The sequence below is a fragment of the Gobio gobio genome (genome assembly GCF_949357685.1).
Source record: "Gobio gobio genome assembly, chromosome: 2".
NCBI lineage: Eukaryota > Metazoa > Chordata > Actinopteri > Cypriniformes > Gobionidae > Gobio > Gobio gobio.
Window position 1 is genome coordinate 25,301,227 of NC_137098.1, and position 27,116 is coordinate 25,328,342.

The window sequence follows — 27,116 nt, forward strand, 5'->3', positions numbered from 1 at the left end:
AAAACATGCGGGTGTAGAGTGTGTGAGCACGTGTCCCCGTGCCCTCTTCTTCAAACCTCCTGTGTCACAGAGGAAATTATAGACACTAGAGAAACACACAAGCCTTGATCCATATTCTGGACTTTTTGTTTAGTTATTTTCTGTGTGTGCGTGTTTAAAAGGACAAATTAAATTAAAAGATCAGTGCTTTGGAATAATACTGCTTGGAGAGGACTGTGAGACGGGACCAAAACTTTGGATCACTCAGAGTCATGCCGGCTGGGTTTCAGCAGTTGGGAGGGGAGGTAATGACAAGATCGTTTATGCATGTACTAATGTGAGCTGCACAGTGTGACAATGATGACAGTTTAATTTGGATCTTTAAAATATAAACATTTGTAACAATTTATATGGCTTGTAATTTAAATAATAGTATGTTTATATTTAAAGTAAAGGTTATGGTGTTATTATTTGATTTAAATACCTAAAATAATAAGGGAATGTGCCCATGTACTGATTTAATATTACACTCACATTCAGACCTGCAGCCTTTCTTTGGTTTTGGTAAGATTGTCACTGGATATTGCGATCCAGTGAGAGTGAGATAGCAATAATCATTGCAGTTTGCAGCATGTAAATGGTCACATGTTTCAAGGTCAAATCTTTGCTTTAAAACGACTGAAAAGTACTCAGTAAAAGCATTTCAGTCACACAGTGGACTTTAAATGATAACGTACTTACGTCTGTATCTTAGTGCTTGTCGGTGATGTGCATAAAGTAATTACAACACTGAGATGCCACTATTGCCAACCTCAACAATATTGTTATTATGCCACCATATCTGAGGAACTCATTTTAATGTTTTGTTAAGGAAGTATTCTCCTGAAACTGAAAAAAATGCTGCTGTTGATGATGTTTTATCAGAATGCAACAATGACTAATTAAAGAGTTTTTTTTTAGATTGTAGTCAAAACGGCAGAAAAAAAACATAAATACAGTCAATAGTAATATGATTTAATTGCTTATCACTTTTAACCAATAGCTGGTGCTGATATCAAATTCATGTTGTAGCCAGTGAGAGGTGACAATGACATACAAAGTTTGGTGTCAATATTATTAAGCTTTGCAAAGTTGCAGGCTCAGAATCAGGTTGGCATCATGCCATTAAATTCAATGATGCATTATTCAAGAACGGTCAAAAAGCTTTTGATACATTTTTGCCAGAATGGTCTCAAAATGACCCAAGCAGATTTTGATAAAAACAGTCTTGGATAAGTTTTCAAAGAAATCCAAAATAAAGTACAGCAGTTTTTGACTGACTATGGCAAAATTGCTATCATTGTTCTCTGTATGACTCAAGGAATCTTAAAAAATTAATTTCATTATAAAACTATCTCATTATAAAAACGTTTTTAATTAGATTTTGAATTATTTAATTATATTTCATTTGAACTGTCTCAACTTTTTGAGTACCTTCTGGGCATGGTACAATAATGTCTTCATAAAAATACATTATTTTAAGTCAAAATTCAAAATGGTCAACGCCCAACATGGCTGATATGGGAACAATTTGGTACCATTTGACGCTGTATGTCATACCGGATCTAATGAGACCTAATGAGAATCTAATGTTTTGTGATTTTGGGGCAAACCGTTCAGAAGTTAAGAAGCAAAAATAGTGAATGATGAAAAAAAAGTTATATCTCCAGACCAGTAGGTGGTGGTGTGCTGAAACACTGCAAGTTTCCTCATGTCATGCTTGTGATTACATGTACCAAGATTTGTCTCAGTATAATAAAGCATTGCATTTTGATGGGCTCTTTGTTGAATTTGCGTGTTATTCTAGAACGGTTTGGTTTATCAAAAAGATTTTGATAAAGTTTTGCCAGCATGGTCTGTAGATGATCTGAGCCAACTTTGCTGAAAATCAGATTAGACGAACCATTTAGGACGAGTTTGAAAAATGCTTAAAAAAAGGCAGAATTTGTTTATGTGACAGAAAATGACATAAGTTTGAATCATCTTGAGCCAAAGATTCAGAGAGAATTTTTTTTTAGTAAATACATATTATACATTTTGACAGTTGGTGGCACTATAGGGATTGAGTTAAAGACCAAATTAGTTTAGACTGTGTCTGTGTGGCAAATTTCATAACATTCTCGCAAGAGGTTCTATGGGCTGCCAAAGAGTAGGAGAAGAAGAACAAAATTAAAAGATACAATAGGTGCCTATTAGATTAGATTCAACTTTATTGTCATTACACAAGTACAAGTACAAGGCAACGAAATGCAGTTTAGGTCTAACCAGAAGTGCAATAGCAGCAAGTGCAGGATATACAATGGATGCGTAAGCGCAGGACATGGATATGTACTGAATATGTATAAATATGCACCTTTGGTGTCTGGCCCCTAATACTGTATTAATGTCAGTAAGTGTTACACAATGAATACAGCATTTGTTTAGAACGATGTGTTGTACACTCCTATGGGTAGTGTCAGCAGATATAAACAAGAGATGAGTCGGCTCTGTTCCTACGCTTCTGTCAGTCAGTGAAAAGACAGGTGTGTGGCCTATGCTGCTAATGCAAGATGAACCACAAAGACAGGGGAACAGACTGAACCATTTTACCTCAAACACGTGACAGGACAGAACAGAACAGATCAAATTAGTATAGGGCTTAATGTTAAAGCAGCAATCCTTAATTAAATATGAAGGTAATCAGATAGATATCTTGTTTTCAATCTCATAATGTTGAACATATTGCTGTGAATTCTAGGACATAATGGTTTCATATACAGGTTGAGGCAATCATACAATCTCACGTAGTTATCTGGAATGTGTATTTACATTTTATCCCAATATATAAATATAGAATTACAATATTTAACAACAATATGTAAAACATATATTTAAATTTACAGAGTGAATGTGATGGTATTGCTGTAATAACTTCTTTTGAAATTTGTAACTTAGCTTTATTTTAATATTTGATCATACTTTAAACACCAATGTGTTGAGATCACAAAATATTCCTGCTTCAACAGACTTATGATACTGTGCCTATAAACATTGTCTGTTTTGGTGTCCTGCAGAGAATAACTGGAACCCTCGCACTGTCAGTGTTCACCGCTGTACTGGGTTCCTTTCAGTTTGGCTATAACATTGGAGTCATCAACGCTCCACAGAAGGTAATATTGCATCTATATTTCAAAATGTAAAAATCAGTTACATATAAATAGTTTAGACATATTATCACTATATTCACTCTAAAAAAAAAAAAAAGGTTCTATATGGCACCAAAAATGGTTCTTGGCTCGTAATCATAGGGGAACCTTTTTTAGTGCTATATAGCACCAGTTTTGGTGCTTCAGTGGTTCTTCAGTTGTTCATCAGTGGTTCTTCACCGGTTCTTTGACTAAGGTGCTATATAGCACCTCTGAAGAACCGCTGAAGCACCAAAATTGGTGCTATATAGCACTAAAAAAAGGTTCCCCTACGATTACGAGCCTTTTTTTTAGAGTGTTAACTTCAGTTTGAAACAGTTGGATATAATGTTGTCCAAAGAATTACATTTATGAACAGTGACTTAAGGTTTTAAGCACAGTCCACAGCTATATATTACAAATTATAATAATCGGCAATTGTCATTTCAAGTGCATCTACAGTTTTTACTCTCTCAAAATCATTTTTGCCAATAGAAGATAGACCAAAATGCACCTTTTGATGGAAATAACATCACACAACATTTACTCCATCAAGAGGTGCATCAATTTTTGGTCAAGATCTTGTATTGACAATGCAAGAGTCAAGCACTCTGTAAAGTCTACTCCAGCACATCCCAAAGACTTTCAATGAATTCAGAGGTCTGGTCTCAGAGGTGACAATTCATGTGTGAAAATGATTTGTCATGCTCCCTCCCAACCATTCTTTCACATTTGAGTCTGATGAATCTTGCTCACTGTCATCCTGGAATATGGCCATTATATGTGTCTTCATGCATGGTTGTTTTAGAAATGAAAAGCCACACACACACACTTACACATATAACATGCTAATAATCAATGCAATAATGATCCAATATTAGACGCTGATAAATTCAAATACCCATTAAAGTGTGCCAATGATTGCTATATGATGTAATAGAAGAATAATATACACATATAGGACTAACAGAGTTGCATTTGGCAAGTTTTTTGCCTGAATAATTTGTATTCTTCATATTACTTGTATGCTTTTAAAGTACGATCTGTGGTTTCAAACATTCCAACACACAAAGACAGAAAGTGCACTCTAAAAACATTTACTATGATGTACTCAATTTTTTTGGTGAAACATTTTTACACTAATAAAATTGAGTAAATTTTAAAGCAGTGAAATCAATTACATACACCATATGAGCTGAGCAAATGCAAGTAAAAAAAATTAAGTAGATCTGTGTAACTACATTTGGTACATTTACAAATAAAATTGAGTAGAAAAAATTGGAGGAAAAACATTTAAAAAACAATATTTAAGAGTACAATTAACTGTTTTTATTTATGAGTAATATTAACTCTTATAGTATAACTTTAATTTCCTCTATACCTTTGTAAAATACTCCACACAACCACACTTATACATGACAATGGCCTTTATTGTCGATGAGTATAGCAATACAGCATATTACAGTTTTGACATGTATACAATATTTTACAACATATTTACAACATTTAAACTCATGTTACAAACATTTTAGAAGTAAAAATTAAACATTTAAAAGTAATTCAAGTGTAATCAACCTGTCTGTTATACCATTTCCACCATATCAGCGCCGTTTCTCGAGCCTGAGATGGACTCGTGCTCTGAGGGTGGACTTTGAACTTCAGACCGCCGTCCTGCGTTTCACTCGTAGCTCAAAGATGCTGCAAAACGCGCCTGACTCCATAACCTGCCAATAAACAAACAGTGTATAGTTGTAAGAACATTTTATCATCCAAATTTATTATATTAATTATCTTAAGGAATAAAGTCGTGTGTTTTGAGCAAGGCTGTAACGTTAGCACCAGGGGCTTCAAAGACAGATGCAGCACTCCTTTACTCACATTGCGTCCCTGTAGCGTTATGTTGTTTTGCATTAAATAAAAAATGTTTAAGCTCAGTAATGATTTTATAGATAAAATAAAACACACAAACCTGAATTTCACAGAGGAAATGTTCCAATTCTGCGACGCTGAGAAGAAGGAACTCCTGAGAGGAAAACAGCAGCGCTCAATTAACCGTCGTCACGTCAAGGGGCGGGGGAGGGGTGCAGTGTTATAATCAAGTAAACTTACTAAATTTCTTCAGTGCGTGTAAATATTAATAATCTTAATTTGAATTAAGTAATATTTGTGGTTCTTGAAACAGATCGATTTAATTCTCCTTTCTCAAATATTTTGATAGAAATTTCACAAATATATGAAGTATATTTGAAATAAATAATTGGTTATTCGAACACTAAATTCTTTTAGTGAAAAAAACTTAAATTTAACTGTAAATTTGAGACAAAATTAACTGTTGGATTTTTAGTCAATTATTTTGGTATGTTTAACTCAAAACATCAAATAAATGATATTTAGAAATTTTATTAAGTCAAAAAAGTTAATTATTACTGTGATATTTACTAAGCCACTGAATTATTTTTTAGAGTGTGGGGCTTCGTTTATCGTCGATCATGTGACTGTGAAACCAATACACACCCCGATACGGGGCTTCACTGGAGATTGTGCTGCGTGCTCTATGCGTGACTTGAAGCTTCAGTGTCTTAAATGACATCACTAGGGCCATACCATGATGCTAGTTGAACAAACTCAGGGTTACAGGATTAGTTTCGAGTTAACAAATTGAAACCAATTAAATCAGGCTTTGTTGGTACCAACAAATCATCAACATTCTCTGTCAGCTCAGGCTTTGATCCTGAGTTAATCAATAACTATGGAATGTGTGCACATGAAAGTGTGACATCAGTAGTGAACAGACAATCTCATCCCTTAAACATGCAAAATTGTGATTAACTTCTCGCAAGAGAGTCAATGCGATTTCAATTCTCTCTTCTGCCGAAGACTGAAGAAATTGAAGAATATGAAGTACATAAATTAATTTACCCAACAATAAGAAAATATCTTGCTATATCAGTGAGTGAAAGTTGTGATGTTAGTTGATGTCAGGGCCGGCCCGTGGCATAGGCGGAATAGGCAAATGCTAGGGGCGCCACTCATCTATAGGGGAGCCAAAATGTAGGCTATTACTATTTTATTCATATTAATTTGTAATATTACCAAATAAAGCGCAAAAAACTTAACCAAGTCCCCCGCCTCTTCCCGGTCCACCTCATCAATCTCCCCCGCCGAGCTACTTGAAGGGCGTCAGAAATATAACGCGCTATCAGTTTAACGTTGGGGAGATTTGTTGTGTCGCGTCGCCTCTCGCCGCATCTAATGTAGACAGGATTACTTTCATTTTTTAGGGCGCTTGGTCGCTCGCTCAAGGTGTAGACTCTGATGCAGGGAAGATAAGGGATACACTGCTCTTCTTATTTAGTATTTTTGTCTTTCTAGTCTAAATATTAAAAAATTCTTACATCAAGATGCATATGCTAGATAAGTAAAATTATATTTTTTCTTAAGTGAGTTTATGCTTAAAACAAGCTAAATGATCTGCCAATGGGGTGAGAAAAATAATCTAGTTTCTGATTGAAATCGTGTTTCTGTCCCAAACAGAAATAAGATAATTTTTCTCACCCCATTTGGCAGATAATTTAGCTTGTTTTAAGCAAAAACTCACTTCATTTAGATTTTTTTCCCCCCAGAAAACAAGGAAAATATATCTTATGTCATTTTACTTATCTAGTAAATGCATCCTGATTTAAGAATTTTTAGATGTTTGGACTGGAAACAAGAAGAAAAATACTAAATAAGAAGAGCATTTTTTGCAGTGTAAAGACAGAGGTAAAGTGACGTAGGCTAATGAATGAACAGTTTATTTACCTGCATAGAAGTAAAATACTAATGTTCTCTGATCAATTCCTTAAACTATATGCAAGCAGCCGTTCTGGGTTCTCCAGAGGCCACAGACAGTGTGATTTTGTAAAAAAAAATCATATCTGTTTTTTAAAACGCATGTAATATCACTTTTTTAATAGCCTAATGTTTTTATTCTACAGTTGTGCAGTTTTAAGGGGACATATGGCAATTTTAAAATGTATTTGCCGAAATTAGTAATGATATTTATATACAGGTTTATTTAGCATAATTTTATGTAAATTTCACATTAAATATCTAAATTTCTCAGTTTAATTCGTGGTGAAAACATGAATGTGCATAGTTTAGTGGAAGAAACTTTTGCTAGTTCTCAATGAATAGTTTGTGCATGAATGCCAGATGCACTCTTGCTATTTGTGTTTAGGCTGTAGGTGCTATTTTTGTATAGTTTAACTATCATCAGCCTTTAAAAAAATAAATAATAATAATATCATGAACATAATGACAGGGTAGAAAGGACTGGACATCATATAAAACAACTATAAAAAAAACATCAATGCATTACAAAAATAAAACAGTAGCAGTGTTTCCACAACTTAGACTGTTAACATGTAGTGTTAAACCTTGATACAAGGGGCACCAAGTAAAATCTTGCCTTGGGCAGCAAATTGGTCAGGGCCGGCCCTGGTTGATGTGAAGTTAGTTGATAATATATAGCCTATACAGAGACTTGAATATGCAAGCTCACATGTAGTAATTTTTAAAGCTTTATCTTTTGTTTACAAAGCGTATTACATATTATCTGTATATATTTATACATTTAAACTAAATGTGTTATAATAATTGTTAAACTAAAATTGCACGTGGATTAAGCGTATAATTTTATATAAATCATATAAAATAATTCTAATAAATAATCATTGAAGCCAGACGATTTTGTCTTTTAAAAATCTGTTACTTTGTAGTGACCTTTAATTTGGAGCAAGAGAAACTGGGGGAGTGATTATATTACGTCAGACATGTGTCACTTTGCTCACAGCTGATTGGTTCAGTTTGAGATTTCCCAGTTTCAGTTTGCCTCAGAGCAGGTTAGCTGTGGAGCATAAGTTCTCTTACGAGAGGTTCTCTAGTATTGCGTAAGTTTCCTTGCGCATCGGGAAAGTATTCTTTCTTCGAGATTTCTGAAAAACCCAAAATTATCCTTAATTTTGTAACATTGTCAACGCAGTGCGGCAGCCTGGCAGACCATAGCAGGCTATTCCAGCGTGCTATTGGCTGCTCTGCTGGCAACTGCAGCAGCCTATCGGTGAGCCCGCGTGACGTGGCGACCACCTGGCTTCATTTGCCTACAGGTGGGGCGTGGCCACGTGTATATAAGCGGGGCTCACGGGCTGCATATTCGATTTTCTTTTCTTCAGCGAAGCCCTTCGCATCGCTGGATCTGGAACCCGGCGCCGTGATCGTGCAGACGAGCAAGCAGAGGACAGCGCCTGAAGAAGCCGGCAGCATCGCGCCACCTTCAGCCATCCGTGCCTGCTTTGCTATTCGGCAGCCCATATCCTTTTACGCTCAAGTGTTGTCGCCGCTGCGTCACACTTTCTCAAAAAGAGCCGAGCGTTTGATACAAAATGTCTCATTCCACCTGCGGCTCGTGTCACGCGCAGCTCAGTTCCGGGGACCGCCATGTGATCTGCGCTCTCTGCCTGGGCCGTGATCATGCCGCCGCCGCACTACTCGCCGGCGGATGCCCGGAGTGCGAGGAACTGACGATGTCGACCCTGCGGGCTCGACTCAATCAGTTCGATGACGACATCCCTCCAGTCCCTGCTAAGCCGCGCAGAAAGAAGCGCCGCTCGCAGCGGACTCCGGAGTTCGCAGAGAGAAGCTCGCCGGAACCCTTCCCGCCGGCTTCACTCTCGCCTTCCCCGCCCCCACCCCAGGCCGCCATTTCTGTTGCCGCCTCCGGGGATGAGGCGGATGCGGCCGCGGAACGCGCCGACAGCTGCTCCATCATGGCTTCCGACAGCGAGGACTGGTCTTCCGCGACCTCTTCAGTCCGGGCCTCCGGACGCTCTCGAGCGGGTGAGGACGCGGAACTGTTGCGCCTTCTCACCCGGGCTGTCGAGCAGCTAGGCCTCGAATGGGCCCCGCCCAAGGTGGCAGCGCCGAATCGACTTGACGGATGCTTCCTAAACAGTCGCCGCCGTGCGCCCACCTCCAGGACTGCACCTTTTCTGCCAGAGCTTCACGAGGAGCTCGCAAAGTCCTGGAACGCGCCATTCTCCGCGAGGGTCTCGTCTCAGGCTTCTTCGGCGCTCTCACAAGTTGACGGCGCGGCTGAGAAAGGCTACAATGCTATCCCTCCGGTGGAAGAGACGGTCGCAGCGCACCTTTGCCCGCCTTCTGGTTGGCGCTCAAAGGCTGCCCTCCCGTCTAAGGCCTGCAGAGTGACGTCATCGCTGATCGGTCGCGCTTTCGCTGCCTCCGGTCAAGCGGCATCTGCTCTGCACTCTATGGCCGTGCTGCAAATCCTCCACGCTAATCTCCTCCGCGACCTGGATGAGAAAAGCTATGACACTGAGTTGGTCACGGATTTGCGAAGCGCGACGGATCTCGCCCTTCGCGCTACCAAGACCGCAGCACAGGCCCTCGGATACTCTATGGCCTCCCTCACGGTAGCTGAGCGCCACCTCTGGCTCACGCTCGCGGATATGCGAGAAACAGAGCGCGCGGCCTTTCTAAACGCCCCACTCTCCCCGTCTGGGCTCTTCGGACCAGCGGTCAAGGGGATCGTCGATCGTTTCTCTGAAGTGCAGAAGACGACTCAGGCCATGAACCTCTTCCTGCCTCGACGCCCCGGTGCTAGCAATAGCTCCGTTGCTCGCCGTCCTCGTGACCAGCCAGCACCGAGCTCCGCGCAGCGCCCAGCGCGGCCCCCTTCGTCTCAGCGAAGACCGAGCGGCCGCCCCAGATCGCGCTCTTCCAGCCGTGGTAAGCCACCTCCCCCTCGGGGCCCCCGGCCTAGGATCGCGCTGAAGTCCGAGCCTCGAAAGTCCTCCTAGCCAGAAACGAGAAACTACGGTTAAGTCCCGCCGCGGCCGGACCACCGTCAAAACTCTCTTTCCTGTCAGCCCCCACCACTGTGGCTGCTGCAGATGGATTTCACACAGCCAACGAGCCGGCAAAACTGCCCTCTCGCCTGTCAATAACCGCCGTTTTTACGGCGAACCAGAGAAATCACAAAAGTTGCATTATTTCTGGTTGCAAGGCTCACGCCGTAGGTGTTTCAAATGCAGTAAATGTGCCCACTTTTCTGTGTTCACCCCTGCACACAAGCACTATAAACCCCGTGTCTCTCACTCACATAAAGCGGCCACCGGCCGCTCGAGTGCTAGAGTTAGGTCACGTGTCCGCTTGTTTGCGTCCACGCCTAACCACCACACGCGCTGTCACACAGCCACTCTTAACCGGTCATGTTCCACGCGTAAGAGTTGTGCCCGCTCAAACGTGCTCACACATTTTCGCGAACATTATGCCTCAGGCGCTACGCGCCGCGCCACACACCATTTGTTCTCCGCCCAGGGTGGCCGGAGCGATGAGTGTAGGGCCACACACAAGCCACTCCCCGCTCGAAGCGGCAGAGATACAGTGTGTAGGGTGGCCAGCCATCGCGAGCGATCGGCTGGCCCACAGCACAGAGAGCGCACGCACTGCACCCGCCCCTCCTATACAGGCCGTCAAACCCACGAAGCGCGGCGTTTCGAGCCCGGAGGCCGTTCTATCCCGTGTGGCACACGCGAGAGCGTGGGAAGCCATTCCAGGTGTATCAGAATGGGTGCTGAAAACAGTGAAGCACGGCTACACTCTGCAGTTCGCTCGCCGCCCTCCGCGCTTCTGTGCGCGTACGGAGACGAGAGTGAGCGAGGAAGTAGCACATCTACTTCGAGCAGAGATAGCCACGCTGCTGTGCAAAGGGGCTTTAGAACCGGTTCCCCATTCTATGAGCGAGTCAGGCTTTTACAGCCGGTATTTTCTCGTGCCAAAAAGGGATGCGTCGCTCAGACCGATTCTGGATCTGAGGCGTCTGAACAAAGCTCTTATGAGAAGATCGTTCAAGATGCTCACGATCCTCGCGCATATTCGCCCGAGAGACTGGCTAATCTCCCTAGATTTGAAAGATGCATATTTTCAAATCAAGATAACGCCGCGTCACAGGCCATTGTTACGATTCGCCTTCGACGGCCAGGCTTATCAATACACCGTCCTTTCGTTCGGCCTGTCACTAGCACCCCGTACATTTACGAAGTGCATGGACGCAGCCCTCGCTCCCCTGAGAAGTCGAGGGATGCGAGTATTGAACTATCTGGACGATTGGCTCATCCTGGCGCAGTCCGAGGCCGAGCTCCTCGCCCACAGGGCAATGCTGCTCAGCCATCTGGACAGCCTGGGGCTCACGGTCAATTGGACCAAGAGCTCATTAGTGCCCACGCAATCAACCTCATTTCTGGGTTTGAATCTGGACACTGTGGCAATGTCAGCCCGTCTGTCACCCCAACGCGCGCGCCAAGTTCGGCGCATGGCTGCGTACTTCCGGCCGGGCAAAATCGCACCTCTCAAGCTCTTTCAGAGGATGCTGGGACGTATGGCCTCAGCTGCAGCTGTGCTCCAGCTGGGCTTAATGCGCATGCGCCCGCTGCAATGCTGGTTAAACGCCCGAGTGCCTCACAGAGCCTGGGCGTCCGGAGGCTTCAGGATCAGAGTGACTCAGGGCTGCGTTTCAGCTCTAGAGCCCTGGTTAGTAGCCGACTGGTACCAGCGGGGAGTGACGATGGGAGCCATCTCACACCGCAAGGTCATCTCGACGGACGCCTCCACCTCGGGTTGGGGTGCCGTTTTCGAGGGCAGATCGGCCTCGGGCCTCTGGTCGAGCGGAGAAAAGCTCCTACACATAAACTGTTTGGAGATGATAGCGGTAGAGAACGCGCTCAAGCAGTTTCTCCCGCTTATACGAGGACACCACGTGTTGGTCGGTTTTATGTAATACTTATACCACAGGTGTCTGGGCAATCTGACAGAACGCCTGCTCGTGTGGGCACACAGCTCGCTGCGCTCGCTGAGAGCTGCGCACGTACCGGGCCACCTCAATGTGGGCCCGGACAAGCTGTCCAGGGGCCTCATTCTCCCAGGAGAATGGTCCCTGCACCCTCAGACAGTCCAGCTGGTATGGCGCCTATTCGGCAGAGCGGAGCTCGACCTCTTTGCAACAAAAGAGAACGCCCGCTGCCCGAGGTTTCTGTCCAAAAGCGAGGATGCGCTGTCCCAACCTTGGCCCAGCCTCCCGCTGTATGCTTTCCCGCCGATTTCCCTATTGCCCCAGGTCATAGCGAAAATCAGGGAGACGCGCCGCCCGGTGCTCCTTATAGCGCTGCGCTGGGAGAACCAGATTTGGTACCCAGAGCTGGTGAAGCTGTCGCACTCACCCCCCTGGCCAGTTCCGCTGAGAGCTGACCTCCTCTCTCAAGCAGGAGGGTCAGTTTGGCATCCCCATCCAGAGCGATGGTCTCTGCATGTATGGGTGACCAACGGATACCCGTTGACCTGCCCGAAGGGGTTATGAACACGATTTCACACTCTAGAGCCCCCTCGACGAGGCGGTTATATAGTTGTAAGTGGTCGGTGTTCACTGAGTGGTGTGTTTCCAAGGGATTGGACCCACAGCAATGTGGGGTCCAGCGGGTGCTCTCCTTCCTCCAGGAGCTTTTGGAACTGGGCAGGTCCCCTTCCACGCTCAAAGTGTATGTGGCGGCTATAGCAGCGTTCGCTCGACGCTAGGTAGCACGCTAGGAAGGAACAAGCTCATCATCCGTTTCCTCAGAGGAGCCAGATGGATGAATCCCCCGCGGCCCCCATCGGTTCCTATATGGGATCTGGCCTTGGTCCTAGAGGCCCTGAAGGCTCATCCCTTTGAACCGCTCGAGACTGTGGAACCAAGGTTCCTTTCGCTAAAAAACGCGTTCCTGATAGCTCTGGCTTCAGTAAAACGCGTGGGGGATCTACACGCGCTCTCAGTGAGCCCGACGTGTATGGAGTTCGGCCCGAATGACTCCAAGGTCATTCTTAGGCCGAGGCATGGTTATGTCCCCAAAGCGATAGGCACTCCCTTCAGGGCGCAGATTGTCTCCCTCTCGGCTCTGCCAGTATCCGTTGAGGGGGACGGTGGCAATGTCCTCTGCCCTGTCAGGGCATTGAAGGTTTACGTCACACGCTCCGCCGCCTTCAGGCGCTCTGAGCAGCTATTTGTTTCGTTTGGAGGGCGCACTAAAGGTCTCGCCTCCTCGAAACAGACCCTGCCCAGGTGGATAGTGGACGCGATTGCAGCAGCTTACGCTTCCAAACACCTGCAGTGCCCGCTAGGTGTCAGAGCACACTCCACTAGAGGCATGGCCTCTTCGTGGGCTTGGGCCAGAGGGATTTCCATCCACGATATCTGTATGGTGGCAGGCTGGGCCTCCCCGTCTACGTTCGTGAGATTTTACAATCTGGAAGTTCCTGCCTTACAGGCGAAAGTGTTATCAGTTCAATAGGGCTGTTGGTTCTGCCCAGTGATTCTGCGCAGACATAGCTCACATACTGGTAGTAAGTTCGGTACTAGGCTTATGTGAATTTGAAGGAGACCGGCGGTGCCGTTCCCTCATTTACGAGACAAGCTGTTGTGAGTTTGAAGGTGACCGGCGGTGCCGTTATCTCACTCATATATTAAGATATTGTGAATTTGAAGGCGACCGGCGTTGCCGTTCCCTCATTCATGAGACAAGGTGTGGCGAATTTGAAGGAGACCGGCAGGTGCCGTTCCCTCATTCATGGGACAGGGTGTTGTAACCACCCGTTGTAACCACCCGTCAGTTCGAATGAAGTGTCGGTATATGTGGTGGCCCGTTTTCCTTAGCGGCCACCCTGCCCGAGCAGTGTTATGGTCCCCGGTTCCCTGGGATACATATGCTGTATGCGAGGCGCGCACGGCGTTGACAATGTGTTCCCGATGCGTAAGGAAACTTACGCAATACGAGAGAACCTCTCGTAAGAGAACGATACTCGGTTACTTAACGTAACCTCGGTTCTCTCTAGAAGAGGGAACGAGTATTGCGTTCCTTGCCGTGCGCCCCGCGGGCTTTTACGCTTCAGAACTACGAAAACCGAATACGCAGCCCGTGAGCCCCGCTTATATACACGTGGCCACGCCCCACCTGTAGGCAAATGAAGCCAGGTGGTCATTGGTCGCCACGTCACGCGGGCTCACCGATAGGCTGCTGCAGTTGCCAGCAGACCAGCCAATAGCACGCTGGAATAGCCTGCTATGGTCTGCCAGGCTGCCGCACTGCGTTGACAATGTTACAAAATTAAGGATAATTTGGGGTTTTTCAGAAATCTCGAAGAAAGAATACTTTCCCGATGCGTAAGGAAACTTACGCAATAATCGTTCCCTCTTCTAGAGAGAACCGAGGTTACGTTAAGTAACCGAGTATCGTTACTATGGCAATGAACACTGCTAAAAGCTGAGCCATTTTCATGGTGGCTAAAACCCAGAGTTAACTAAATAAAAGACATGAAGAGACAAACATGACAATAAACAAAATGTGATAATCTAAAAACCTTTTTCACCATTCTAATTTGTGAATTTAGAATTTAAAATGTGGTTGTGTGGTGCACCCAGAACGCAGTTTCAACCGAGAATTGTACTCTCCAGGAAATTGTAGGGGCCGTGTCTCTGAATCAGCCCAGTGTCTTGCTCAAGGATACAATGCGTATCACTAATCACATTCAAATGTAATGAGATATTTGCGTCATCAGGGTGAAAAGAGATTAGATTTTTCCTGAGAATACTTATGTCTCATCATGTCATCCTCCTCTTGTCTTCCCTCTTTTTTGCATCCCTCTGACCTCAGATCATTGAGCAGGACTATAACTCAACATGGATGGAAAGGTACTCAGAACCAATCCCTCTACAAACACTGACCTCTCTTTGGTCACTCTCTGTGGCCATCTTCTCCATTGGGGGAATGGTGTCCTCCTTCTCTGTAGGAATCATATCAGAGTTTTTTGGCAGGTAAGACAGCTATATCCAATTGTGTATTATTATTATATTTTTTTTACGTGAAACTGAATATACCATGTTTGGACTACAGATTAAAATCTACAAAAACACACTCATTACTTAAATATTGTGGGCTACAGTATTACAGTAGGCCCCCCTACCCTGAATAAAAGGGCATTAGTCAATACATAAATAAACTATATTGCCAAAAGTATTGGGCCACCCCTCCAAATCATTGAATCCAGGTGTTACAATCACTTCCATGGCCACAGGTATATAAAATCAAGCACATAGGCATGCAGACTGCTTCTACAAACATTTGTGAAAGAATGGGTTGCTCTCAGGAGCTCAGTGAATTTAAGCGTGGTGCCGTGATAGGTTGCCACCTGTGCAATAAGTCCATTTGTGAAATTTCCTCACTACTTATATATCCCATGGTCAACTGTTAGTGATATTGTAACAAAGTGGAAGCAATTGGGAACAACAGCAACTCAGCCACAAAGTGGCTTCTCTGTCTGGTAATCCGGTGGACGAGTCTGGGTTTGACGGTTGCCAGGAGAACGGTACTTGCCTGACTGCATTGTGCCAAGTGTAAAGTTTGGTGGAGAGGGGATTATAGTGTGGGGTTGAAGTTCAGGGGTTGGACTTGGCCCCTTAGTTCCAGTGAAAGGAACTCTTAATGCTTTAGCATACCAAGACATTTTGGACAAGTTCATGCTCCCAATTTTGTGGGAACAGCTTGGGGATGGCCCCTTCGTGTTCCAGCGGGACTGCGCACCAGTGCACAAAGCAAGGTCCATAAAGACATGGATCGAGTTTGATGTGGAGGAACTTGAGTCCTGACCTCAACCTGATAGAACACCTTTGGGTTGAATTAGAGTGGAGACTGCGAGCCAGACTTTCTCGTCCAACATCCGTGCCTCACAAATGCGCTTCTATAATAATGGTAAAAAATTCCCATAAACACATTGCTAAACCTTGTGGAAAGCCTTCCCAGAAGTGTTGAAGCTGTTATAGCTGCAAAGGGTGGGCCAACTCCATATTAAAATCTATGGGTTAAGAATGGGATGTCATTAAAGTTCTATAAAATTGTGACTAAAAGAGATGGAGTGTGAAAGAACAGAAAGTGGGAGTAAAGAAACCAGAAGCCTGAGCCAATGCAAAGCATTTCATCAGTTGGAATAGTTTAAAAATAGTTTATTTTTTAAATCCAACGTGATTTGAAGAGAAACCTTGTTGAAGGACAAAGTTGTGATACAGGCATTCAGATCTCAAGTTACAGGTTACAACAGCTGTGTAGGCCCTTTAGGTTTCATGGTCAGAGAAGGCCACGGTATTTTCCTGTGTCATTGATTTTGGCTGGGGTGTATAACATTAAGGTGGCACACCTGTTCCAGCCTACACGATGTAATAAATAATATAATGTCAGCAGAAGGGGTGTGATAAAAATATGAATCAATATGTGGAGAAAAATAGTGGGATTTCTGTTCAGTTTTAGAAAATAACTTAAATTAAGAAAATAAATGTCTCAATTGTATTACATACAGGTAATAATATGATTTGATGTTCTTTGTTTATTATGCTAGGAGGAAAGCAATGCTTATCAATAATGTCCTTGCATTTATTGGTGGAGGACTGATGGGGATGTCCAAAATCAGCCGGTCATTTGAAATGATGATTTTAGGACGCTTTACCATTGGGGCATATTGTGGTAAGCTTTCAGTCTTTTTCTTACATTGCTAACAAAGTATCTAAGGTATATGAACTAAAAGTACATTAAAGCAGTTTATTTTCATTACAGTAAATGTTTAATCTTAAATGTTCTTGCAGTTGAAATTATTATTCATTTAATTTAATTTCTGTGTAATAAATTACAATGAACTCACTCCATGATATAAGATGGTGAACACAGTGTATTATTAAAGTCATCAGGGAGACTGGAAATGTAGTCATTAGTAGCACTGGATGGGTTAAGTCAATCTCTTCATACTTAACATCATACATAAATTACAATAATTGCACTAGTAAGCAAACGTTTTGACTAGTCTAATGCTGCATTCACGCCATGTTGTAATGAAATAAATAAATAAAGATATCTATTCTGTAATTTTGACTAGTCATAATTGCAATTAAAATATCTACAATGCGATTATGATGATGTCATAGATATCTTCAATTGACATGTCACACATACACGTCATTTACTCAGCTCCTCCCTCTCACCGGAGCGCTTTCCTTGCCTTAGTGCTAACTGCTATCACAGAGAGAAAAGGGATAAATTACTTAAGGGATTATTAAATAACATCGGAATGCATTCATAGGGTAAAAGGTCTCCAGCATGCATATGTAGCGCTGTGATTTTAATAGAATCATGTTGTGAAACGGACCAACTGTGTAGTGTTCAATAAATGAGACACAAACTGCTTGTCTGAATTTATTTATAAAATTTGAAAAGACAAGAGTGGAGAACAATGGAATTGAAATGAAAAATAGTTCAAATAAATGAGTGATGAACAAAAATAATGCTTCAGAATCAAGGCAGACCCAGTCAAAAAAGGTGAAGGCTGATTTTAAAAAGATTATAAGTTAATACAATATTATGGCATTAACATTGATTAGTACATTACGTTATGTATGGATTGTGCCTTCTGTGTTGATGAAGGTTTACTCGTTTAATAATAACCCTCAAGGTGGAAGTATAGTATTGTATTGTATTATAGCAAGAGATCCGTGATGGCGATATTTAGCTGTTTTCAGTGATGATGCATTGAAAAGTTATTTTAAAATGATAGAGGGAATGCACTGACGTCACTTTCCCGCTGGAACACGCCTGTAACTCATAATGTAATAACTGCGCATGATGTAAAAACTGCACATAATGTAATAAGTATTACATAAAATGTTCATAATGTAATCATTTTGTCAAAATGTAATAAAATCTTGAGCTCATGATGTAACAACAATTTTTACATTATCAGAAAATTATCACATTATAAACTCACCAAAAACATGTCATATTTTCATTATTGTAATAGTTTTTAAAACATAAAAAAATTAGTATTCCCTTACAGTACATTTTTTTTAAATATAAAGCCAGTCTTAAACTACCTGCGAAATGCAACATTTAAATATTCATATTATTATTATTATATGTTTATTAAACATAAAGCATTGGATTTTTTTCTTTACAGTACATTTTAAAAATACCAGTTTTGTTTATTATTATTATTATTAATATTATTATTATTATTATTAATAATAATAGCATGAATATTTAAAGAAAATTGCATTTCGCAGATGGTTTAAGACTGGATTTAGATTTTTTTTTTTTTATGTACTGTAAGGGAATACTTTTATGTTTTAAAAGCTATTACACTAATATAGGTAGAATATATACAATACATATAGGTAGATCTAAATCCGGGTGATAATTTATATCAATGTTATATATACTGTATAACATAATCGTCCAGCCCTAAAACTTGTATAGTTTTTGTCACAGTGGCGGCTGGTCAATAGAGGGCGCTGGGGCGCCGCCCCCATCAAAATTCCAGAAATATACATGTATACAAAAATTATATACAAATGAAATAAAAATAAAATAGTTTACTCATACGACGTGCCGGCTGTTAGTAAGAGCCTCAGCATTTAATAAAAACTGGCTTTGATCGGTTAACTAATATGTTCTTCAATATGTTTCATGTGCGAGGGACGCCGGACAAATGGATGTCTGAGTCCAAAAATATACGGGCAGCATGTGACCTGAAGCTGGTCTCTAATTGGTTTTTAAAGATTCTCCTCCAGACGCAGGTCGCTGCATCCCTGGCGAACCAGAATTGGATGCGTGTTATTTTATCCAATCTGATTGGTTCTCGTCACCTGTCATTCAACTTTCCGCTCTTGGCCACTAAAGCGAAAGTGCGCGGGCGACACAGTCACTCCGACTCTGCCAAAACCTTGTTATGATGATCACTTTCGTAGAGATGGCAGCAGTTAAACCAAATTCTTTCACAAGGCGTTCGTTGGAAGATCCCGAACCGGACCAATGCGATTTACAAATCCAGCAGCAGGCCAGTGACAGAGGACGCAGCTGCACTCGGAGCTTCACGCGCCTGTTATGAGAAACGTAGGTGGCTGGCTGGATGTGTTGTCAGCAATGCCCTTTATTGCTTTCCCTGTCTTTTATTTCAAAGTGTCGGTACTGAAGTTTTGTGTACAACAACGGGGGTAAGAGACCGCAAATATCTAACTGAACAATGCAAACGTCATGACACTACTGAGATGACTGACTTTAATCAGAGAGTCATTGAGAAATTTGCTGGCCAGAAAGAAAGGAGAGCAAAATTTATGTTCAATTAGTCAACATGCTAGTCTGTTGTTGCTGTTTTTTGTTAGTTTTTCCTTATTCAATTATATGTGGGAAATGAATGTGTAAAAAGATAAAAGTGAAGACACTGTCGACCCCCCCCCCCCAAAAAAATTTTTTTTTATCACCAGCCGCCACTGTTTTGTCAGTGTTTATTTCAAAAAGCATTGTAGATATATTCAATGCAAATTATGACTATCATAATCACATTGTAGATATCTTAATTCCAATTACGACGAGTCAAAACTAAATTATGACTAGTACAGACAGGGGTATTTAATGCTAAAACGGCTTGCCATAGTACGCACTTTTCCTTGTGGCAGAGAGTAAAGGATTTGGATGTTGACTGTTGCTCTTTTATATGTTAAGGACATTAATCAGTTGGCGTTTACAAGGTGGAGTTCAGAAACCATTCAGAAATTTGCGATTTACAGATTTCACATCTGAAAGAGAGGTGTACGAAAGTTTTTTGTGTGTTCGTGTTCTCTGAATAACACATATGCACATTTGAGAAATTATCAGAATAACAAATGTAGGACGGTTTCTATGCAATATTTTATAAATGAGGCCCACAGACTTGAATTCAATGTGGCAACTGAAAGGCAAAAATTCCAAAAATAATTATTTAATTACTTAATGAGGGCACAATCTCCAGTGTAACCAGTGTATTTTATTTATAATCGTAGCACTTATAAATAATTTTAAAAAAAATCAAGGAGGGATGCAATAGCAGATGATTCAGGGATATAGCTAATGTACAGTGAGGAAAATAAGTATTTGAACACCCTGCTATTTTGCAAGTTCTCCCACTTAGAAATCATGGAGGGGTCTGAAATTGTCATCGTAGGTGCATGTTCACTGTGAGAGACATAATCTAAAAAAAAAATCTTTTAAACTATTTATTTGTATGATACAGCTGCAAATAAGTATTTGAACACCTGTCTATCAGCTAGAATTCTGACCCTCAAAGACCTGTTAGTCTGCCTTTAAAATGTCCACCTCCACTCCATTTATTATCCTAAATTAGATGCACCTGTCTGAGGTCGTTAGCTGCATAAAGACACATGTCCACCCCATACAATCAGTAAGAATCCAACTACTAACATGGCCAAGACCAAAGAGCTGTCCAAAGACACTAGAGACAAAATTGTACACCTCCACAAGGCTGGAAAGGGCTACGGGGAAATTGCCAAGCAGCTTGGTGAAAAAAGGGTCCACTGTTGGAGCAATCATTAGAAAATGGAAGAAGCTAAACATGACTGTCAATCTCCCTTGGACTGGGGCTCCATGCAAGATCTCACCTTGTGGGGTCTCAATAATCCTAAGAAAGGTGAGAAATCTGACCTGATCAGACCTGAAAAGAGCTGGGACCACCGTTTCCAAGGTTACTGATGGTAATACACTAAGACCAGGATAACCAAGGAGTGGCTCTGTAAGAAGCATATCAAGGTTCTGGCGTGGCCTAGCCAGTCTCCAGACCTAAACCCAATAGAGAATCTTTGGTGGGAGCTCAAACTCCGTGTTTCTCAGCGACAGGCCAGAAACGTGACTGATCTAGAGAAGATCTGTGTGGAGGAGTAGGCCAAAATCCCTCCTGCAGTGTGTGCAAACCTGGTGAAAAACTACAGGAAACGTTTGACCTCTGTAATTGCAAACAAAGACTACTGTACCAAATATTAACATTGATTTTCTCAGGTGTTCAAATACTTATTTGCAGCTGTATCATACAAATAAATAGTTAAAAAATCATACATTGTGATTTCTGGATTTTTTTTTTTAGATTATGTCTCTCACAGTGGACATGCACCTACGATGACAATTTCAGACCCCTCCATGATTTCTAAGTGGGAGAACTTGCAAAATAGCAGGGTGTTCAAATACTTATTTTCCTCACTGTAGATTGTTACAGGGAAATGTCTGCTGGCCTGGTTTTGTTGCGGTGTTGTGGATACATTGTGCAGCACTTCAGGAGAATGGGTTCATCTTACATTGCACTGAGATGGAAATGTATGGCAGCAGTATCGGGTGCAGCTGACACCAGACGAGCCACATCACATGGTGTCAGTCAGGCACATGCTAAAAAGAGCATGTGATACTGAAGACTAGGAGTAATAGCTGCTGAAAATGTAGTTGACGTTACAGGAATTAATTACAATGTTAATATTTATATTCAGAGGACTTTGTTTTTCTTTTTCTTCATAAGGGTTGGCATCGGGATTGGTGCCAATGTATGTGGGTGAGATTGCCCCTACCAGTCTAAGAGGAGCTCTGGGCACACTACACCAGCTGGCCATCGTCACAGGCATTTTTATCGCCCAGGTACAGTAGTTCTTAAGTTCAATCATGTTTTTTTCCTTTATATTATTTTTCAATTCTCTTTTTAAACGGATAATTACTGTGAATGGTCTCTAGTCCTTTATTATTTCATTTTCAATATTATTTTTATCTTTCACTTATTTCTCATTATCCATCTCATGATCTTCTCTTCAGATCTTAGGACTCGAGTCTCTGTTGGGCAATGAGCAGCTGTGGCCGGTGCTGCTGGGTGTTACAGTACTCCCTACAGTCCTGCAGATGACGCTGTTGCCTTTCTGTCCGGAGAGCCCGCGCTTCCTCTATATCATCCGGTGCCAAGAGCACCATGCAAAGAGCGGTGAGATCATGGGTCATTTCTACAGTTTGGTGCACGCCACATGTTTTTTCATGCATGTATCCCAAATAATAAACATGAATACCAAATACAAATCATGCTGAAAAGATGCACAGGGGCAGTGCCATTCAAAGTATTTGAGATTTATTTTAAGAAAAAAATCCAATGCACTTCTTCCAGTCCAAAAAAAGTAAAAGAAAAAAGAAACAGAAAAAAAAAGCCTTTTGGGCATTCAGCCTTCCTCACCTGACAGACTCTGAGGAAGGCTGAATGCCCAAAAGGCTTTTTTTTTTTCTTTTTTTTTTCTTTTCTGTTTCTTTTTTCTTTTACTTTTTTTGGACGGGAAGAAGTGCATTGGATTTTTTTCTTAAAATAAATCTCAAATACTTTGAATGGCACTGCCCCTGTGCACCCTGTGAATGATCAAAATGCATCAGTGTGCAGTGTTTTAGTCATTCTTAAAGTTTCTAGTGTGAGGTAAATAAAGGCTTTTTAACTTTTTGGACCGGATAAAATATCTGCTCATTGAGCCTAACAACAGTCGCTCAACATAAGTGCTATCATTAACAAATACTGCTTGCTCACGCAGATGATCATAATTTATAAATATAATAATTATAATTCCAAATTGTACACAAATTATAATTGTAACGAAATGTTTGTTAAAAAATAATAAAGTACAATTTATATGTGTAGGCCTACTTTTATACATTTGTGTTTGTTTAAAATCTATAAAGTGAATGTCAAATTATACTCCATCACAAATATTTGTAATGATCTACTTTTAATATTCAATCATTCTTAAATGGTAAACTAAATGCACACTAACCATTGAGAAATCTTCTTCAGCTTTGCGGCGCTTAACTGGCCGTCTGGAGGTCAGGGAAGATTTGGCTGAGATGAAGGAGGAAAAGAGGAGGATGGATATGGAGAGGAAAGTGTCCATTGCTGAGCTCTTTCGCTCTCCTCTGTACCGGCAGCCCATTATCATCTCTATCCTGCTGCAGCTCTCTCAGCAGCTGTCAGGAGTTAATGCTGTGAGTGCTGGAGTTGTGCTAGGAAAGAAAGATGAACAGAGATTAATGACTTAAAGTTATAAAAAAAAAAGAAGAAGCTGAATGCAACTCCTCTACAGTGTTTGAGTACCTTTGCTTTGTTAAGCTTTCTAAAATTATTTAATGTAACTGAGCCTTTGTAATAATGGTGGCACAAAAAATAAAGTTTTGGGCTAAATGATTGACGGATAAATGTAATCATTTATCACCATTTTTATAGAACAGGAAACTTAAATAAACTGAATTTGTGTGTGACATGTTTTTGAACCCATTTTTTCATATTTTTCTCACAATTGCCCTTGCTTTGCACTGCATAGATCTTCTATTATTCTACTGACATCTTCAAGAAGGCTGGGGTGGAGAGTCCGGTTTATGCCACCATAGGTGCTGGAGCTGTCAATTGTGCTTTCACTATAGTCTCGGTAAGTAAAAAACAAACAAAAACACAGATCCCATGACTCTTTAAAGAGGAACTAACAAGTTTAAGCATTAGCTTTTGGCACTTAATGTTTTCCCCAATAGCTGTGGACCAAAAATAAGACGGATTTTGTTGACCAGATATCAGTGGATTTTTTTTGTTTGTAAGTGTGGGTAGAGCAGTCAAGAGAAGATAATACAATTTAAAAAGCAACCCTCTTTTTGGCTAAAATGTAGCATTTCATTAAGTTTTTTTATCTTAAGAAATATATCATTATTTTGTATAATAATTATTATTATTTTTAATCAAACAATACAAACAACATTATTAGTGTAATCCAAGCCAAACTACAACTTCATGTTTATTATGTGATGCCTATTACTGACATTGCTCACTGTCAATTGCACTTGTCCAATCTACAGGTCTTCCTGGTTGAGCGAATGGGTCGCCGGACACTCCACATGTTTGGACTTGCTGGAATGTGTATCTGTGCCATCATCATGACAGTTGCCCTCACATTACTGGTCAGCTCAAAATACTTTTCAAGAAAAGAATAGCAAATTCATAGATTTACCAAATATTTCTATTTGACTAATGTGCATAAAACAGTTACTGGAAAAAAGTACACTCAATTTAGAGAAAATCACTTGACAATGTCAGAAGGGAGAAACCGGTTATAAAATGCTCAAATAAATTTGCTTCACATTTTTCCTGGTCAGTAAAGGCTGTCAAAATGTTGATCACTTTTTGATGTATGGTTCAACCGGAATCTGTAAAATGACAGATAGAGTATGAACTATTGTTTTGAAACCCTAACCCAGGGCTGTCCAAAATCGGTCCTGGAGGGCCGCTGCCCTGCAGAGTTTAGCTCCAGCTTGCCTCGACACACCTGCTGGAAGTTTCTAGTATGCCTAGTAAGACCTTGGTTAGCTGGTTCAGCTGTGTTTCATTGGGGTTGGAGCTAAACTCTGCAGGACAGTGGCCCTCCAGGAGCAGGATTGGACACCCCTGCCTAACCTAACCTTAACTGTAAAACAACAACAACAACAACAACAACAACAACAACTCTGCTTTAGCAAAGGTGATGAAACTGTTCATTATCATTCATTCATTCATTATCATTAACTATTTTTTCTTTGTTCACTGACAGGAGACCGTGCCATCAATGAGCTACATTAGCATGATGGCTATTTTTGGTTTTGTGGCCTTCTTCGAGGTGGGGCCAGGTCCTATCCCTTGGTTCTTTGTGGCTGAACTATTCTCACAAGGTCCCAGACCAGCAGCCATGGCAGTAGCTGGCTGCTCCAACTGGACTGCCAACTTCATCATTGGCATGGGCTTCCCGTATGTTGCTGTAAGTACAGAAGCATTGTTTTATTCTGGTTGCAATATTTAATTAACCTTCTTGTTGCAAATGTGTCTTAACTCATTCTCTCCTTACCACAGAACCTATGTGGTCCATACGTTTTCCTCATCTTCGCTGTGCTCCTCCTTTTCTTTCTGCTCTTCACATTCTTCCGAGTTCCTGAGACACGAGGCAAGACTTTTGACCAGATCTCAGCCACCTTCCATGGTCATCCACAAAACATGATGGACATGGACATGGACCTGGATCAAGGGAAACACAGTACAGAGCTGGACTACCTAGGATCTGATGGGACAGAGAACTGAACCCCGAGAGCGAGAGAGATTGTGGATGGGGGCCAGAATTACCACAATTTACCGTTCTTTGTGGCTTGGAGAGGAAAATGGTATGCATACCAAAAAGACAACATTACTAAGAAGAGACAATGTGGTCTTTGGAAATTAAGTATTATAAAGAAGGATGTTGGACTTTAGGAGAAAGTGCAATGTTGTTTGAAAAGGAGCAAGACTTGAGATTTGGAATTCTGCACTTTAACTTCACAAAGGTTTCCATATGTCACAAAGCGAGTTATGCTTTTGCATACAATTATAGTGGATCATAGACTGTTCTTTTCATTGTAGCATTATATTAGGATAATGGACCCTTTTCACATTTTCTGTGTTTTCAGAAGCGGAAGTTTTCATATAGTGGTGAATAGGAGATGTCAGCAAATATAATTTTTGTATTTCTTTCTATCTGCTCCAGTTGCAAAAGCAAAAAAAAAAAAAAAGCGATAGCGTTTACAAAACTTTCCAAAAGAGGGGAAAAATGTAAAATTGAGATTTCAGCAGTCAGAAGAGAATAAGATGTAAAAGTAGCCAGCACGGTAATATACACACAAAGTATAGCATTATAAATATGCATTCCATTTAAAAAAAAAAAATTTGGAACAAAAAATGGATCTTTATTACATTTGCAATGTTGATAACTGCGGAAATGCATCACAGTCTGTGAAAAGGGTCCATAAAACATTCTAATACTGATTGGTAACTGACGGTCAAATACTGCCAAAGGATAAAATGCTTCCAAAGTTTTTGCACAAAGCTAAAATTTTACTTGCAGTTTTTTACTGCTTATCAAACACCATCGTCAACACACATTAGAGAAACTGGTTATTACTAGAAACGAAAACCATCAATATTTGTTTCAATAACAATCAAAACATGCATATTTTGTAATTTCCAACATGTAGGCTATAACTTCATAGGAATTGTATAGGAAATTGTTTGTTCTTAATATATAGAGAACATTTCTTCACTATATAAGGGAAAAAAAAAAGTGTCCCACTGAGAAATTAAAGATGTGTGCCGTTTTATGAGTGAAAAAAGCTTACCTGTATTCCTTGTGTTGACACTATATGCCACATTCTGAGGTGTAATTTTAACTTATTTTCATGGAATAAAACATGTTTGTTCTGACAAACCAACTGTACATTTACAAACAGTGGAAGTGTGACCAGGGGCCCGTTTCAATAAGGAGGTTCAACCAACTCTGAGTTTAAACTTGAACTCTGAGTTGACTTACCCTGAGATGGGGAACGCTGAGTTTTGGGTTTCAGAAGAGCTGAATATTCAATTCAATCAGTAAAGCTTTAAGCATAAAAGGTTTATTGTGTAGGTTTCATGACTTTACAAACGTGGCATATAAAAAAAAATATATATAATTCAGTGTCTATTTCAATGTGCATCAGCTTTTCCCACATAGTCTAATGCTCTTTTCACATAATTAAATGTTCTCTGATCCCACCTGTTTGTTTATTAATTAGGGTAATGAAATTAACATTTGACTTCTACTCAGGCCAGCCAACAGCAAGAAGGCAGAGGCTCGCAAAACACCAGCACCACTGACAGATGAATAGTAGATGGAGGAAGAATATTAAAATCCAACAGGAAAAAGAATAAAGTATTTAAGATGATCATAAAAATTGTGAATCATTTGTGTTTATTTAACAGCTGTGGTGGTGGTTACTATATCTCGGACTGCCCATCCATCTAGCATCCTTCCCTTCCACAGTTCACAGGAGAGTGGGGACGGTTGCAACACTTTGCATTTTCTTCAGTTTCTCAGAGACTGTTTTTATTGGAAAGCCAAAATTGTAATACATTAAACCCAAATCTGTCAGCTACCCACCCACACCACTGTAACATGCGTAC

At 41.2% G+C, this 27,116-nt stretch overlaps 1 protein-coding gene across 2 annotated transcripts; it reads left to right on the forward strand.

Annotated features, from left to right (window-relative positions):
- Positions 1-26,882, forward strand: LOC307141870 (solute carrier family 2, facilitated glucose transporter member 4-like). 2 transcript variants are annotated; one of them, XR_013818395.1, is made up of 12 exons: positions 21-284; positions 3,072-3,167; positions 14,921-15,081; positions 16,656-16,780; positions 21,639-21,754; positions 21,926-22,088; positions 22,935-23,122; positions 23,458-23,562; positions 23,981-24,082; positions 24,709-24,912; positions 25,005-25,309; positions 26,761-26,882. XR_013818395.1 is itself a non-coding variant. In XM_079842328.1 (11 exons), exons 1-11 carry the CDS (start codon positions 252-254, stop codon positions 25,227-25,229), a joined length of 1,518 nt encoding a protein of 505 aa, XP_079698454.1. In that variant the 5' UTR covers positions 1-251; the 3' UTR covers positions 25,230-26,399. The 2 variants fall into 2 exon arrangements, 1 of the variants encoding a protein (XP_079698454.1); XM_079842328.1 differs by lacking the exon at positions 26,761-26,882 and having other exon boundaries at positions 1-284; positions 25,005-26,399.
- Positions 26,883-27,116: the final 234 nt, after the last annotated feature.